The 15,974-nt window shown below is 52.1% G+C and overlaps 1 protein-coding gene across 3 annotated transcripts in view; it reads left to right on the top strand.

Moving 5' to 3' along the window:
- ZER1 (zyg-11 related cell cycle regulator) overlaps window positions 1–14,112 on the top strand; it is a 31,545-nt gene extending 17,433 nt beyond the window's left edge. For all 3 annotated transcript variants that reach the window (XM_011288386.3, XM_011288383.3, XM_011288384.4), the window contains exons 9-16: window positions 3,902–4,117; window positions 4,856–4,897; window positions 5,060–5,179; window positions 7,010–7,125; window positions 7,441–7,629; window positions 8,812–8,909; window positions 10,328–10,430; window positions 12,427–14,112. In XM_011288386.3, coding sequence (XP_011286688.1) covers window positions 3,902–4,117; window positions 4,856–4,897; window positions 5,060–5,179; window positions 7,010–7,125; window positions 7,441–7,629; window positions 8,812–8,909; window positions 10,328–10,430; window positions 12,427–12,484 — 942 coding nt within the window. In that variant the 3' untranslated portion in view covers window positions 12,485–14,112. The remainder of the gene's footprint in view (window positions 1–3,901; window positions 4,118–4,855; window positions 4,898–5,059; window positions 5,180–7,009; window positions 7,126–7,440; window positions 7,630–8,811; window positions 8,910–10,327; window positions 10,431–12,426) is intronic.
- Window positions 14,113–15,974: the final 1,862 nt, after the last annotated feature.

Below are 15,974 nucleotides of genomic sequence, written 5' to 3'. Positions count from 1 at the left end.
TTGCTCTCACCCCTTTTTTGCCTGGCGCTGTACTGCCCCCCTCGCCACCCCCCTTACCCACGGCATCACTCCCAAACTCTGGGACCTGGCATTCAGGGCCTCTGTAACCCGGCCCCACCTGACCAGTCTGTCACCACTGCCACCCTCCACCCAGGGATCCTGTTCTCCTGCCCCTGGGCCTCCACTCATGCCGACTCCTCAGCCCTTCTGTAACACTTTGCTGGGAGGTAATTTTTTTTCCCAAGAGCTGCTTTTATTATACAAGTAACAAAACTATGGGGGCACCTCGCTGGCTCGGTCAGTAGAGCATGTGACTCTTGATCTCAGGGGCGTGAGTTCAAGCCCCACGCTGGGTGTAGAGGTTACTTTTAAAAAGTATACATTTCTGGGGCGCCTGGGTAGTGCAGTCGGTTAAGCGTCCGACTTCAGCCAGGTCACGATCTCGCAGTCCGGGAGTTCGAGCCCTGCATCGGGCTCTGGGCTGATGGCTCGGAGCCTGGAGCCTGTTTCCAACTCTGTGTCTCCCTCTCTCTCTGCCCCTCCCCCGTTCATGCTCTGTCTCTCTCTGTCCCAAAAATAAATAAACGTTGAAAAAAAAAAAGTATACATTTCTAAAAAAGAAAAATAACAAAAATTTCTACTGTAGAAAAATTATAATTACAGATATAAAGCAAAAAAAAAAAAAAAAAAACCCATAATCCCACCACCCAGAATAGCCACTGTTGCTGTTGAATACCTGTCGTTCAAGATTTAGCCTGTGCATGTTTACTTAGTAAATGGGATCATTCTGCACTCATTGTTTGTATCGCGTGGATTTTTATTTCAACAGTGCCTTCCGAATGTGAACATTCCCATAATCGACCAACATTTTTATAACAGAATTTCTTTTTTTCTTTTTTTTTTTTTTAATTTTTTTTTCAACGTTTATTTATTTTTGGGACAGAGAGAGACAGAGCATGAACGGGGGAGGGGCAGAGAGAGAGGGAGACACAGAATCGGAAACAGGCTCCAGGCTCTGAGCCATCAGCCCAGAGCCCGACGCGGGGCTCGAACTCACAGATCGCGAGATCGTGACCTGGCTGAAGTTGGACGCTTAACCGACTGCGCCACCCAGGCGCCCCTATAACAGAATTTCTTAAATAATGTTTCTCTTATGCTCACAAAATTAAGACACCTAATGCTTAGAAAACAAATTCAAGCACAGCTGACCTTTGAACAACACAGGTTTTAACTGCGAGGGTCCAATTAGATGCCAATTTTGACAAAGACAGTGCAGTGCTATCAGTATATTTTCTCCTTATGATTTGCTGTCTTTTTTTTTTTCTTTGAAACTTCTTTTTTAAAAGCTTATTTTTTTGAGAGAGCACGTGCGTGCTCTGGCTCGTGCAAGCAGGGGAGGGGCACAGAGAGAATCCCAAGCAGGCTCCCTACTGTCAGCTCAGAGCCTGACACCAGGCTCGAGCTTATAAACCTCGAGATCATGACCTGATCCGAAATCAAGAAGTCGGTTGCTTAACCGACTGAGCCACCCAGGTGCCTCCCCCGCCTTATGATTCTCTTACTAACGTTTTCTTTTCTCTAGCTGACTTTGTTGTAACGCTACAGGATATAATACACATAACATGCAAAATACGTGTTAATCAACAGTTAATGTTATCACTAAGGCTTCAGGTCGACAGTAGGCTATTAGTGGTGAAGTTTGGCAGGGAGTCAGAAGTTGTATGTGGATTTACAGCTGTGTGGCAGCCAGGGATGGGGGTTTGGGGCCCCTAACCCTCGAGTTGTTCAAGGGTCAGGCATACTATGAAAACGTGTCAACTACGAAATGAAAGTTGTTCACAGTCCAGCTCTCCTCTACCCCACAGCTGGGTTTAACCATTGTTTTGTAATTGCTGGTGCCCGAATGGTGTTCAGTGTCCTCATCCAGGGAAGGTCGCTCTGGTGCTGACTGTGTGTTAGAGCTGGGAGGCGGTGGCCAAGCCCCATCCCCACAGAGTGGCAGGACGGGCCTGCCCAAAATGTCTGGGCTGCGGGTACTGAATCAGCGCCATGGTTGAACAGTTAGGTTGCTTTTTTAATTTTTTGCTATACCAAATAAGGCTTTGCTGACCGTACTTAATTGATTATCCTTATGATACATGACTGGGAATTGCAGGGACAATGGGTAGGTGTATTTTCAAAGCACTTGGGATGTATTCTCGAATTATCCTCCAGAAAGGCTATGGTGGCGATGTAGCCTCTGCAGGGAGGAGAAGGCCCGCTCTCCCGCTGCCTGCCAACTCCAGACTTGAGAGCGACTGATACACTGAGATTGATTTTATAATCAGGTCAAAGGGGTGTCTTTTTTTTTTTCTTGATAAAATGCTAGTTGAAGAGCCCCAAATTAATAAACTCTATCAAAGAAATGAAAATTAAAGTAACAAGAAATTACATTTCATCTTGAGAGACCAGTGATCCCCAACGTTGACAAAGGTCAGGGGAGAGCACTTTTGCATGCTTCCCACTGGTGAGGTATGAACATACAGCCCTTTTGGAAGGCAACTGGCAGAATTTGCCAAAACTGTAAATGCATCTGCCTTTGGGTCTAGGTATTCCACAGTTGAAATGTTTTTAGAAGGAACCAGAATGTTAGCAATAGAGAGACCTAGAAAAGTAACATACAGTCCACCCACACAATGGGATATTATGGTCAATCTGTACGCCCTAATGTGGAAAGATGTCCAGTGCATGTTGATAAGTGAGGAGAAGTTTCGGACCAATATTTATAATATCTTTTTTGCCTTTCCTCTCCCCCAAATATATATATATATGTATACTTGTATTTGCATGATAGAAAAATCTAGAAGGATGCACACCAAACTTTCAATAGCAATTTCTTCTGGAGAATAAAGGGAGAGACTAACTTTTGCCCACATAGTACTATTTGAACTTTTTACAGTAAGTATTGCTGTCGTAACTGAAAAAAATTTTTTTCTCAAATTAAAAAATATATGTGTATTTGGGGAAAAAAAGACAAAGAGTTAACTAAGAGTGGTACCCTCTAAAGTACGATGATCTCCCAAAATCTAATGAAAAAGGATGGCAGCAAATTAAATTATAGGCAAATGCCCTGCAAATACTTCAAAAAAAAAAAAAAGCCCACAGATAACACGAAAAGAAATGGAAGATGTCAAGCAGCTTGAGGCCTCCTCCTCTGCCGGTGGGTCTGTAAACTGGTACAGCCACTTTGGCAGATCGTCTGGTGCTACCTGGTAAAGTTGAAGACGTGCACGCCCCGTGGCCCTGAAGCCCCGCCCTGGCGCCTGTGCCCCAGAGAAGCCCATGTACGTGGAGGCTGGGATGCGTGTACCAGACATTGAGGCTGCCGAGCACTGAAGCCCCCCTCGGATGTCCACCAACAGCGGGATGGACGAGTAAATCAAAGTACCAGACCGCAACGGAAGGATGAATCCTTTTCAGATACTTACAACAACACCGTTGACCTGGCATACTACGGTTGAACGAACCTAAGCAGGATGCTAGAGAATGTTCCGTATGGAATAGCGGGGATAGTAGTTCTCTCTAGTGGGGAGGAGGGCTTCTGATCAGGAAAGGGACCTATGGGGATTCCCGGGTGCTGGCAGGGTGGTGACAAAGTTGTTGGAAAGCTTGCTTGCTTCACACATGCTTGTAAAAAACTCTACATTTGTGCTTTATGCCCTCTTCTGTATGAAGATTATATTTCATGTTTGTTTTTTTTTTAATGTTTAAAAAAAAAAAAAAAAGCCCTGTAGTCTCCTCTTTCAGAAAGCCTTCCTGGACCAGCACAGCTCTGGCTAATCCCACACCTCCAGCGAGCCCCTGGAGTCCAGCTCCCGAGTCTGACCCTGACTGCTTCGCTTGTCTCCCGGCCCGGCCCCAGGTCCAGCGGAACTGCTGCTTGACTCTCTGTAACTTCAGCATCCCCGAGGAGCTAGAATTCCAGTACCGCCGGGTCAACGAGCTCCTTCTCAGTATCCTCAACCCCACGCGGCAGGACGAGTCCATCCAGCGTATCGCCGTGCACCTGTGCAACGCCCTGGTCTGCCAGGTGGACAACGACCACAAGGAGGCCGTGGGCAAGATGGGCTTTGTTGTGGTGCGTGCCCGCGGGCTGCACCCCCTTCCCTCCCTCCCCGCCTTCCTCTTGCCTGCCGCATGAAGGGTTGAGGCCAGACCCAAGGAAGAGTCTCCTAACCATGAATGTAGCTCACGTCCCGGGAGATTTCCTCCGCCTGGAACACTCTGGCATCTTCTCTCGGCCCCTCCATCCGTCCATTTGGTCCCACTGTCCAAGCTGCCCCTGGCTCCTCAGACCAGGTCCCCTGTTAGGTCTTTCTAACTGGGGTTAAATAAGCCTCTGAGGGACCGCCTGCTTCACTCTGGCCTCCCCACTGGGTTGTGATTCTGCGGGGAAAGACACCGTGATTGTTCCTGCTTTCGTGGTGACATCCCCAGCTCTTCCTACGGTGGTACCTGGCGCACGGGGGGGGGCGGATAAGTATTTGCTCGGGAATGGGAGGAAAAAATGAAGCAGAAGCATCTCGTTTCTTCATCTCACTTACTGCTGGCTAGGCTGGAGCCCACACAGGGGAGGGCCAGGCCCAAAGCTACATTGGGAATCGGGGTCGAGCCGGGACTAGCCCCCAGGCCTCCTAATGCCAATGCCAAGTCTGTGGGTTGCACTTCTTCAGACCAGATAGGCGAATTTGGTCTTGTCAGGATGGATTAGCCAAGAACGGAACTGCTGTGCTGACTCTCCCTCCATCTTGGTTCGGGGAGGGACATGGTAGCTCTTGAGCCCTGGTCCCCTGCAAGTTCTCTTCTCTGCCCACAGACCATGCTGAAGCTGATTCAGAAGAAGCTGCTAGACAAGATAGTAAGTCGAGTCTTCATGAAGCTGCTTTGCCCCTCCCTTAGCCCACGAGGGGACGGCCTGCCCCTGGAGGAGACCCTTATTTTGTTAGGGGATGCCCTCATGGGTGCTGGGAGCCCGCGGGGCCCTGCAAGCAGGCCGTGCTGAGCCCTCCGTTGCCTTCAGTGTGACCAGGTGATGGAGTTCTCCTGGAGTGCCCTGTGGAACATCACGGACGAGACGCCGGACAACTGCGAGATGTTCCTCAACTTCAATGGCATGAAGCTCTTCCTGGACTGCCTGAAGGTACTGCCCGTCTCCAGCGGCAGCGGCCTCCTTGGCCACCCACGTGGCCGCTCTCCTGTCCCCAGGCCTCCCACCAATCGTATCTGCCAGCAGCCCCTTTCCCCAGAGTTCCTGTGGGAGGTCTGACTCACAGGCCCACCCCCTCTCTTAGAGCCCTACCTCCAAGGGAAAACCCAGCCCCATCCGTCTTGGCAGTAATTTCTAGGCTGCCCACAGTCCAGCTGGGGACCACTGAGGTATCAGCTGGGCAGAATTTTGTCCAGTAGATGGCTTTATTTTATTTTACTATTTATTTGGATGGTATTTTCAAGTAATCACTACACCCACCATGGGGCTCAAACTCACAACCCCAAGGTCAAGAGTTGCACATTCCACCCACTGAGCCAGACAGGCACCACCAGTAGGATGGTCTTTTTTTTTTTTTTTTCCTTATTTGTTTTTTTTAAAGTGTGTTTATTTTTATTTTTATTTTTTTTATTTTTTTAAACATTTATTTATTTTTTGAGACACAGAGACAGAGCATGAGTGGGGAAGGGGACAGAGAGAGAGGGAGACACAGAATCTGAAGCAGGCTCCAGGATCTGAGCTGTCAGCACAGAGCCCCATGCGGGGCTTGAACTCACGAACCATGAGATCATGACCTGAGCTGAAGTCAGACGCTTAACTGACTGAGCCACCCAGGCGCCCCAAAAGTGTGTTTATTTATTTTGAGACAGAGAGAAAAACAGTGCATGAGCAGGGGAGGGCAGAAGGAGAGGGAAAGAGAATCCCAAGCAGGCTCAGCACTGTCAGTGCGGAGCCCATCATGGGGCTTGAACCCACTAACCATGAGATCATGACCTGAGCCGAAATCAAGAGTTAGATGCTTAACCGACTGAGCCATCCAGGCGCCCCAGAATGTTCTTTAAAAACAGGGGCTCCTGGGTGACTCAGTTGGTTAAGCATCCGACTTCAGCTCAGGTCATGATCTCACCATTACTGGGTTCAAGCCCCGTGTTGGGCTCTGTGCTGACAGCTCGGAGCTTGGAGCCTGCTTGAGATTCTCTGTCTCCCTCTCTCTGCCCCTCCCCCGCTTGCACTCTGTCTCTGTCTCTCAAAAATAATGTTAAAAAAAATTGGGGGGTGCCTGGGTGGCTCAGCTGGTTAAGGGTCCGAATTTGTGGTTCGTGGGTTCGAGCCCCATGTCGGGCTCTGTGCTGACAGCTCAGAACCTGGAGCCTGCTTCGGATTCTGTGTCTCCCTCTTTCCCTGTTCCTCCCCCATTCATACTCTGTATCTCTCTCTCTCTCTCTCTCAAAAAGAAATAAAGATAAAGAAATTTTTTTTTAATTTAAAACTCATCCTGGGGGTGCCTGGCTGGCTCAGTCAGTCGGTAGAGCATGTGACTCTTGATTTCAGGGTCGTGAATCCAAGCCCCACGTTGGGCATAGAGCTTACTTTAAAACCAATGAATAAATGGTAGCAATTATTAAACAAATAAATAAAACACACTCATCCTCTATTTTCTTGCTCTAGTTTCTATGAAGTTTCCCTTAAACTAATGTTTTGAGCTTTGGCAAATAGAACCTTGTTTGTCCTATTTGCAGTTTTGTAGGTCAGCTCTCCACTCAGCCTTTGATTTTGTGGCAAGGAGTCCCCACCATTTTAATCCCGTATAGAATGTACCCAGGACTGTCCTAGGTGCACTAGAAGGTATATGGCCAGCATATTGTTCCCCTTCTTTGTCCAGTCGGAATGGCCAGACGGATACCCGTCAAGTTTCTAGGTTAACAATACCAGATGCTAATTAAGTACTAACTGATGTGGCCCTAATGGCTCTCATTTTGTCAGGAATTCCCAGAGAAGCAGGAACTGCATCGGAATATGCTAGGACTCTTGGGGAATGTGGCAGAGGTGAAGGAGCTGCGGCCCCAACTAATGACTTCCCAATTTATCAGTGTCTTCAGGTTAGTATTTCTTTCCTTTCCCTTTTTGCCTTTGCTGCCAGGATGCTCAGAGCTCTTAGTCTATGCTGAGTTTCGGTAATTGCTCTTAGCCTAGGTTTCTGTTAGAAATGTCACCGATGGTTTCTTTCAACCCTCCATAAGTAGTCCTCTTGTAACTGTGTCTTGAGCGATCTCAGATCCTAACTTTTAGAAGTCACCTGGGTGTGGATAATAGGTGATAAATCAGCAGTGCATCTGGCATCTGGTTTGTAAGCTGGGGTCCAGCAGCTGGGGTCTGAAGAGGGACTTAGAGGGGTTTTTCTCTCCTCTCGGCAGCAACCTGCTGGAGAGCAAAGCTGACGGAATTGAGGTTTCGTACAATGCCTGCGGTGTCCTCTCCCACATCATGTTCGACGGGCCTGAGGCGTGGGGCATCTGTGAACCCCAGCGGGAGGAGGTGGAGGAACGCATGTGGGCAGCCATCCAGAGCTGGGACATCAACTCACGGAGAAATATCAATTACAGGTGCGGAGTGAGGAGGGGTGGGGTGTGCGAGTGGGGACCGTTTGGAGACAGGATGCTCGTTCCCAACAAGGTCTGGTGAGAACTTACCTTTCTTCTAGTTGGGGTCAGGCCTCCCTGAGGAACAGTCCACACAGGGCACACATCTCACCCATACAGCTTGGTGCGTGTTTCATGCACATCAGCACCTGCGTGAACCCAAAGTTTCCTCCCTACAGACATTTGATACATGCATATCTGTGGGAAGAAAAAAGAAGAAGAAAAGACAGACGCACAATAGGAAATAAAACAGGAACCGTTCATGAGCTCAGTCCCTGAAAGGACCTCTGCTCACAGTCTAGCACCGCTCTTCCGGCAGTTTCCCTCTGCACGGATTTAATTCTGTGCAGTCCAGCGGGCATCAAGTCTTCCTATCTTGTGACTGAATTTCCAGCCACAGGGTATGGGACCCGATCACTTTCTATGTGCAGATGGGCCGTCTTGTACTGACTGACATTGACGCCGAAAACCCACATTGGGAGGAAGGGGCTCATGCTTGTGGCTTTGCCAGTCACCGTCATTCCCAAGGAGAGATGGAGTGAATCACTGGGCCAGGGCGTTTGCACATACGTTTTTCAGGCTTTTGGACCATGAGTCCAGATGGCCCATTGAAGGCCCTCCTAAGAAGCGTAGGGACGTCTGGGTGGCCCAGTGGGTTAAGTGACTTCAGCTGGGCTCATGATCTCATGGATCATGAGTTCGAGCCCCACGTCAGGCTCTCTGCCGTCAGATGGAGCCCACTTCGGATCCTCTTTCCCCCCCGCCTTTCAAAAATAAACAAACACACTTACACCAAAAAGGCCGTTCTAAGAAGTACAGTCACACTTCTGTTTCTCAGGGTACATCTCCCTGCCTCCCCCAAGACTCGGTCTTTCCTTCTTGCCAAGGCCTCTGTTTCTGCACCACCTAGTCTGTGTTCCTCCTCCCTCCCTGACATGTCCATGCTCTTGACCTCTCTTACAAGGGAGCTCCCTTTGTGAAGCCTGAAGTGTGCTGACGGGCCAGATGCCCCTGTATCTCTTGTACCCTGTTATCCTGCTTGTGGCTTGTCTCTAGGACCCTCCAGGGAGGAGAACCCTTCAACCGGAGAAGATGCACTGCCCCAACCCCTGGCATGAGATGTGACCTTGATTTTTCTTTCTACAGGTCGTTTGAGCCAATTCTTCGTCTCCTTCCCCAGGGCATCTCCCCTGTCAGCCAGCACTGGGCCACCTGGGCCCTGTACAACCTTGTGTCTGTCTACCGTGAGTACCACTCGTCCTTTGGTCAGACACAGGGACGCTCCCCTGGCCGCAGGCAGACTTGCCCTCAGGGAATTTATAACCGGGTGAGGAACACTAAGAGCACACAGCCCTCTTCTTTCCAGAATCTTTGGGACGCCCAGCATAATGGCTGGCCTGGCCTCATCACCAGAAGCAAGCCTGGCAGGCCAGATAGCCCATCCAGAGCTCCCAGACAGCTTTCTTAATGCTTCCTGCTTCCAGACAAGTGACTAGTCAAAAATCTCCATGCCTTCTGGAGGATGGAGTAAGACCAACCCAGACAGAGAACTAACCCCTGAGGAAACAGACTTCCCAGGGAACAGGAGAGAACTTTAAAACAAACCTAACTTTATTCCGCAAAGAGAGTCCCAGCCTCCCATAGAAGCGCCTGAACCGTCCTCTGCCCCGTGGCTTTGGGTGGAGGACAGAGTTGCAGCCCTGGGAGACCTTGATGACAGGCCAGGTCTGACCCTCGTTGTCTTTCTTATTGGTCATGTGACCTCACCCGGGTTATTCAACCTCTCTGGGCCCCGGTTTCCTCATGTTTAAAATGGGATAAAAACAGGATTGCTGTAAAACGAGACATGTGACGTGCTTAGGACAGTGCTTGGTCCATACCGGCCCTCCAATAAGCATTCGCCTTTTTCGTTATTACTTGAGGCTAGCTTTACCAAAAAATAGTACCTTCCCTCAAAAAGCAGTGTGGTACAGAGGAAAGAGCCCTGAGCTGGGACCCCCTTGGACAAGCCTCTGTCTCTCTGAACCTCAGTTCTTTCATCTATAAAATGGAGGGATAAAAATAGCTCCTACTACATAGAGCTGTGTGTGTTGGGGGTGGGGGTGGGGGTGGGGGGTCCACTGAAATGCCCGTGTTCTCCACAGAGTGTAAAGCCCTGGATACCGAGCACTAGAATGTTCTTTATCGGCATGAACTGTGAACCCAATAATAGGAAGGGGTGGTAGTTCCAACCTGGCTGGTCACCAGTATCACCTGGTGGTATTTTGTTAAAAATGCAAATAAATACAGGCTCCTGGGTCTGTTGAATCAGAATGCCCGAGGACAGGGCTTAGGAATCTGTATTTTTACGAAAGTTTCTCAGGGATTGGAAGCCACTGGTTTGGGTGACATTTCCCATTAGGGTGAGCCGTGGAAAGAAATGTGACTGTGGACCAAAGTAGCCTTTTCCAAGGATTCACCCCTTGCTCCCGCATTGGGCCCAGGAGCTCAGGCCCTTGGGGGTAGGCACAAGCATGGCTCCTCCTGGGCGCAGCAGTGTCCTCACCAGGCTGGGTCTTCACCTCACCCCTCTGGGAGGGCAGCCCTCACAGCAAGGGTGGATTCTGGGCCACAGGTTGCCGGAAGACCTACCCTGACCACCTGCTGTCTGCCCCTCCCGCAGCGGACAAGTACTGCCCCCTGCTGATCAAAGAAGGGGGGCTGCCCCTTCTGAAGGACATGATCAAGATGGCCACCGCTCGGCAGGAGACGAAGGAAATGGCCCGGTAAGAGACGGGCAGTGTTTCCACTTGAAGCCTTGGTTTGGGGGAGTGGGGGACACTGCGGGGAGCCCCCCCCCCGGGGGCTAGGAATGGCTGAGATTCCCAGGGGCAACTCAGGAGTTGAGTGTGGAGGTGGACAGTGTCCCAACGTCCAGTGGGGGCCTCCCTGAATGTCATTTTGGCCAGTGTGGCTGGAAACTAGATCATCGAGCTCCGAACAGAGCATCATTGACCTCGTCTGTCAGTTTCATTTTCTTTTACTCCCAACGAATCCCGTCCTCTCATTACTGGCCCTCAGCAAGTCAGGTCGGAAATCATCATTATTTATTTATTTTTTAAACATTTATTCATTTTTAAGAGACAGAGAGTGAACAGGGGAGGGTCAGAGAGAGAGGGAGACGCAGAATCCGAAGCAGCTCCGGGCTCTGAGCTGTGAGCGCAGAGCCCAATGCGGGGCTTGAACCCACGAACCGCGAGATGGTGACCTGAGCCGAAGTTGGAGGTTTAACCAACTGAGCCACCCAGGCCCCCCAAAATTCATCATTACTTTTGGCCAAAGACCTTCTAACTAAAGAGAGGATGCAGTGTGGTAGAGGTCACTGTAGAGACCTGGCAGGCAAGCGTAAGTGGGTTTCCAGGTGTGAAGGCCCTGCCCATGGCAGAGCTTCCGGGCCCGGCTGCTGTGCGGTTTTCATGACTGTGTCCGACCCCTCAGCAGCCCTGGTCCCGCACCCGTCAGCGCATGAGCGACTCTCAGGGATCCTGCACATGGCAGTCAGCAGTCCCCGCTTTCTCCGGGATCCATTCCAGAAGGGAGCCTGCTTGCATTTGCCCCAGCTGTAAACACGGTGTAGAACCAGGAGCATCAGGGAGGAGGGCCTGGAGCTGAGAGGCACCCAAACAAGGACTCCCTGGGCTGCTGAGGGCCGTCTGTTTCTGCAGTTTCCTGTGGCACAGGCACTTCATAAACATTCACGGACAGATTTGTCTGAGTTTGAGAATGGTAAAATGAGTGGTTCTCAAACTTAATCTCTCTAAAGAATCACCCGAAAAGATTGTTAAAAACCTACAGGCCCACCCTTTCTTTCCCAGTGGGTCTGGGAGCGATCAGCAGGGATCCCAGGAGATTTGAAAAGCTGGGTAAGACTGACTCATAAACCTACCCCGGTCCCTTTGAGCATCTCTGTAAGACCTGAGATGTGTATCCGAGCTAGCCGGCCCATCTGAAGCAGGTGTGAGTGGCACTAAGAGGGGGAGCTCAGGAGTCACTCCACCCACCCTGCGCCTGTCCTACTCTGGGCGCCTCTTCAGCATATGGAGGCTGCCGTGAACACTGCTCCCGGCCCCTGACCGACCCAGAGGCTTAGTGTTGAATGGGAAGGCCATCTGGGTCCAGGGTGACTCTAGTAGGGCAGTGGTTCTCCAGGATCAGCCCGGGGTGGGGGCGAGAGACTGGGGCCCTGGGCACCAGTGGTAGTTCCTGACCGCTGCCCTGGGCCTGGCCTCTGCAGGGTGTCAGGGGCCCTCGTGTAGGGATGGTTGCCCTGGCCCCCACCCAGTCGCCTCAGACCTTCAGGCGAATCTGACACGCAGGCAGTTTGGGGTCCACTGGTAGACTCTGGGGAAGAAAAAGGCCTGGGTGTGCAGGGGGAAAGTAAAGAAGGAAGACAGCGCTCAAGAAGGGAGCAGCGGGTTGGGAAGGTCAGGCCCGAGCCGATGCAGGGGAGCCCCTAAGCGCAGAGGCTCTGGGGCTGAGGCGGGTGGGGAGGAAGGGGGGGAGCACAGAGCACCGATGGTATTTGTGGCCACAGGGACCGTTGTCCTGGGCGTTCCTCACGGGTCGGCCGCCCCGCCAGCCCCTTGAAACGCATCACCTCAGTCAGCATCAGCATCACCGCTGACATTCGCTCACAAATACAGCAGCCTCATCAGCTGGGAGGGGCTGGGCCCAGCCCACCCCGAGGCCGCCCCCTGATCCTCTCTCCCCCATGGTCTCCAGCAAGGTGATTGAGCACTGCAGTAACTTTAAAGAGGAGAACATGGACACGTCCAGATAGAGGCCTCCGTCCCCACGGCCGCCACTGCTCTGGACCACGAGGCCAGGAGGAAGCTCTCAAGCAGCCCAGCGGGCAGACCCCCACCGGGGAGCCTTCCGCTGGATGAAGGGACACAGGGGGACTTTTGCACAACCGACGCTTTTCCTTAACATTAGTGAGATATATATATTATATATATATTATATATATATATATTATTTTTTTTGGTTAGGAAGTGTGAAGTTTTGTGTGTATGATTTCTGTACAAAAACAAAAGAAACACTCCTTGAGTCCTCGCAGCTTCCTTGGCCATTCTCAAGCCCCAACTCCAAGCCTTCATCGCTGCCACTCACTCCTGCCCCCCACCCCCGACTAAATGCCTCTAACGTTGTGAGAGTCCAGTCCTTTCCCAGTGACCTCAGACCCTGGCCTCACTTCCCATTAGGAGAGGCAGCAGGCTTTTAACAGCCCACTCTAGCACCCCAACCCATCCCCCAAAGCCTGAGAACCCCCTCTGGGCTCCTGGGTGTGGCTGATGGCGTTCGGGATGAAAACTAGCCCCACTGGGTCTCCCAAATGCCTTGGTGCTCCCGGCCGTGGGCCATCTGGGGCGAGGAAGCGAGTGCTCAGGCCCAGGCAGCCCCGGCCCCAGAGGACCCTCAGGAGTGGGGCTCACAGCGGCCCCGCTGTTCTCTGGCCGGGCCTGCCTGAGGCCACGCTGCTACGGAGGCTGCCTCCTGGTCTCCCACCAGGTCCCAGGCTAGTGAAGGCCCCAGCCCAGGGCTGGTCAGAACTCCGGCAGATTCCACTGCCTCTTCTGCCAAACAGATTCAGCACCTGCCCCAGCCCTGGAAGCCAGCACCTCTGGGACCGGGGCTTGCCCCTCACTCCCCAGCCCTTCGCCTGCCCGCAGTACCCATGGTGCCCAGGCACCCCACCAGCAGAACTGAGCCGGCCTCACTCGCCTCCCCCACCCGGCCTGCCCCGCTGCCTGGAGGACCCCACCTGTCTCTCTGTGAGGCAGGAGGTCCCCACTCCAGCCGGACCCGCAGCAACAGCTAACTGCCTCCAGACCAGCACCGGGCACAGCCTGCAGTGGCCCCGCGTGGCCCTTCCGAGCCTCTCCTCCCTGTCCCCAGGCTTTACCTCGGGAACCTCTGTGCCGTGTTTCAGAGAAGTGTGAGCCGCAAATGTATCTCGAAATATCTTGTGGTCCTCCCTTGATGTAACTCCGAATTGCTTCTCGTGAGACAGGCAGTGGTAAGGATGCCCTTCCAGAACAAGGCGCTGGGGGAGCAGGGCCGACTCTGCAGGCTTCCCTTTGGGGATGACCTTTCTTCCTTCCTCCTTCCCTGGGCCTGTTTTTGGATTCTTCTAGCATTTCTGCCTCCAGGCAGGACAGGCTGGATGAGCAGCCCCCGGGAGAGGCACCGGCCTCCCCTGAAGTCTGTCCCTGCCAGCCCCGGGAAGGGGCCGGCTGCCCCGCGCTCCCCCAGCTCGGCAAACAGGCCACATCTGCCCCTCCCTCCATGCTCACATGGCCTGAGCCAGACCCTGGGCAGAGCTCACATTGCATTGCTTTACCACCTGGGGCCTGAGTAAATGTCTGTACTTTGGGATGTCACAGAAATACATTTTTGTGCAAAGTGGAGAAGAGCAGAGTGTCGTTTTTGCAGAAGGGACGGGGTCCGGAGAGGGGCTGTGGCCAGTCTGGGCACTGGGCCTAGCGAAGGGACCTGCGACAGGGAGGGTACATCGGGTCGATCTGTGTGCCCGGCCTGGAGGCCCTGTCAGCTGCAGCCTGGGGACAGGTGGCAGATCGGGCTGAAGTTCCTGCCTCCTCTGCGTTCTCTCCATGCCCCCGTGCCGACTGACACTGGGGTACAGCTGGCAACAGCCCAACAGGGCCCCTGCCCAGGGTGGTTGCGTCTGATTGTAGAGACAATGTTATGTGTGAGATTATGCCCCGGCTTACGGGGAGCAGGGAGCAGAGAGGGCGCCCCTTGTGGGCTGGTAGGAGTGGAGGGGGGCCCTGGGGAGACTGGAGTTAGCAGGACAACAGTGCTGCAGGGACAGAAGAGCTAACATAGTTTCTGATAGCTCAAGGCCGCAGCCCTAAGATGACCCCGGCCCCCCTTGTTTTAGCCCCCCACACACCCCGTCTTAGAGCATTTACTAAAAAGGGCCTACGGTTGCGAATTCTTCTGTTCCTTTGAAATGTATTTGTATCATCTACAACTCAGGAGACCTGAAAGCCATTCCTTCAAAGGAATGTTTGGCCTTCAAAGTGTAATGCTCAGGAAGGATCGGGCCCCCGTTTCCTGGTCCGTGTGGGAGGACAGGCACCGAACTTCAATTATTGCCAGCTAGCACACACAGCTGGCCTAATCAGCATTTACACTGAGCAACCCTTTGTAATTTTTCACTTCCCCCAATCTGTTCAAGCCACTGCTGTTCCCTCTCTCCACTCCCTCGTGCTCCCTTTAAAACACCCAGTCACCTGGGCGTTCAGAGCCGCATTCAGTTCACACAGCAATTACATATTACTGATAAAATCTGTCCTTACCACTTTAGTGTCCGACTTTGTCTCTGACACCAGCACAGGGCCTGACTCCTGGAAGCTTCAGGATTGTTTCCACTCAGCACACTAACCCGTTGCAGTAACCAAGATTGACTTACACGTGAAAGTCACACGACTCAAATACCTACCCAGGCTAGTCAAAGGTGGGAGGGAATTCAGTGACTGATGCAACTGGGGACCTAGAGTTAACCTCAGCTTCAGGAACAGCTGGATCCAGTCAATGTTGCTAAGATGTCTCTCACTCCCTCTTTCCTTACTGCTTATCTCTATGTCTCTATAAGGTGGCTTCATTCTCCTGCCACAGTCTGTCTCCACATAGTGTAAAGACAGCTGCCAGTTGCCCTTATAGCCTATTCTTCAAGCCTGAGATCCAGGAGAATGCCCATTTCTCAGCATTTACACGGTACTCTCATAGAATGATCCTGATTGGCCCTGCTGAGTCACATGCCCGCCACCTAGAACCAATCACTGGGGACATGAAGATAGGGAACCAAGTTGGGCCCTCTAGTCACATGCCCACCTCTCCTATCAACCTGTGGAGTGTGGGACACAGTTTCTCCGGAACCACGTGGAATGGGGAAGAGTCAGTGCCCCAACAGAAAAAGGGGTGCTGAGCTGACAAAACAGCAGATGTCAGAAGAGCATACTGTGTAGGATCTGTTGGAGAAAGAAGGTGGATGTTGGTATCCATGAGAGGTGTGGGTGGAAAAGGCAGGGCAGCACGTGGAATGCCCTGGGGACCCAGTTGAAGGCGTGTGAACAGTGAATGCTGATGAGGTTTCCTCTGAGAAGAGCCTGAAGCCTCCTGTTGGGCAAGTCCTCTGGCAGGGCGAGGTGTTGGCTTATAGCAGGGGCGAGGTCAGTGCTAGACACTTTACTTGCATTATTTAATCCTCCCAACCACCTTAGCAGGGGGGTGCTACTATCAAT

This window comes from Felis catus, chromosome D4, assembly GCF_018350175.1.
Source record: "Felis catus isolate Fca126 chromosome D4, F.catus_Fca126_mat1.0, whole genome shotgun sequence".
In the NCBI taxonomy this organism is placed as follows: domain Eukaryota; kingdom Metazoa; phylum Chordata; class Mammalia; order Carnivora; family Felidae; genus Felis; species Felis catus.
The sequence above is the reverse complement of the archived record's forward strand: the minus strand, read 5'-3'. Positions and strand labels throughout refer to the sequence as shown.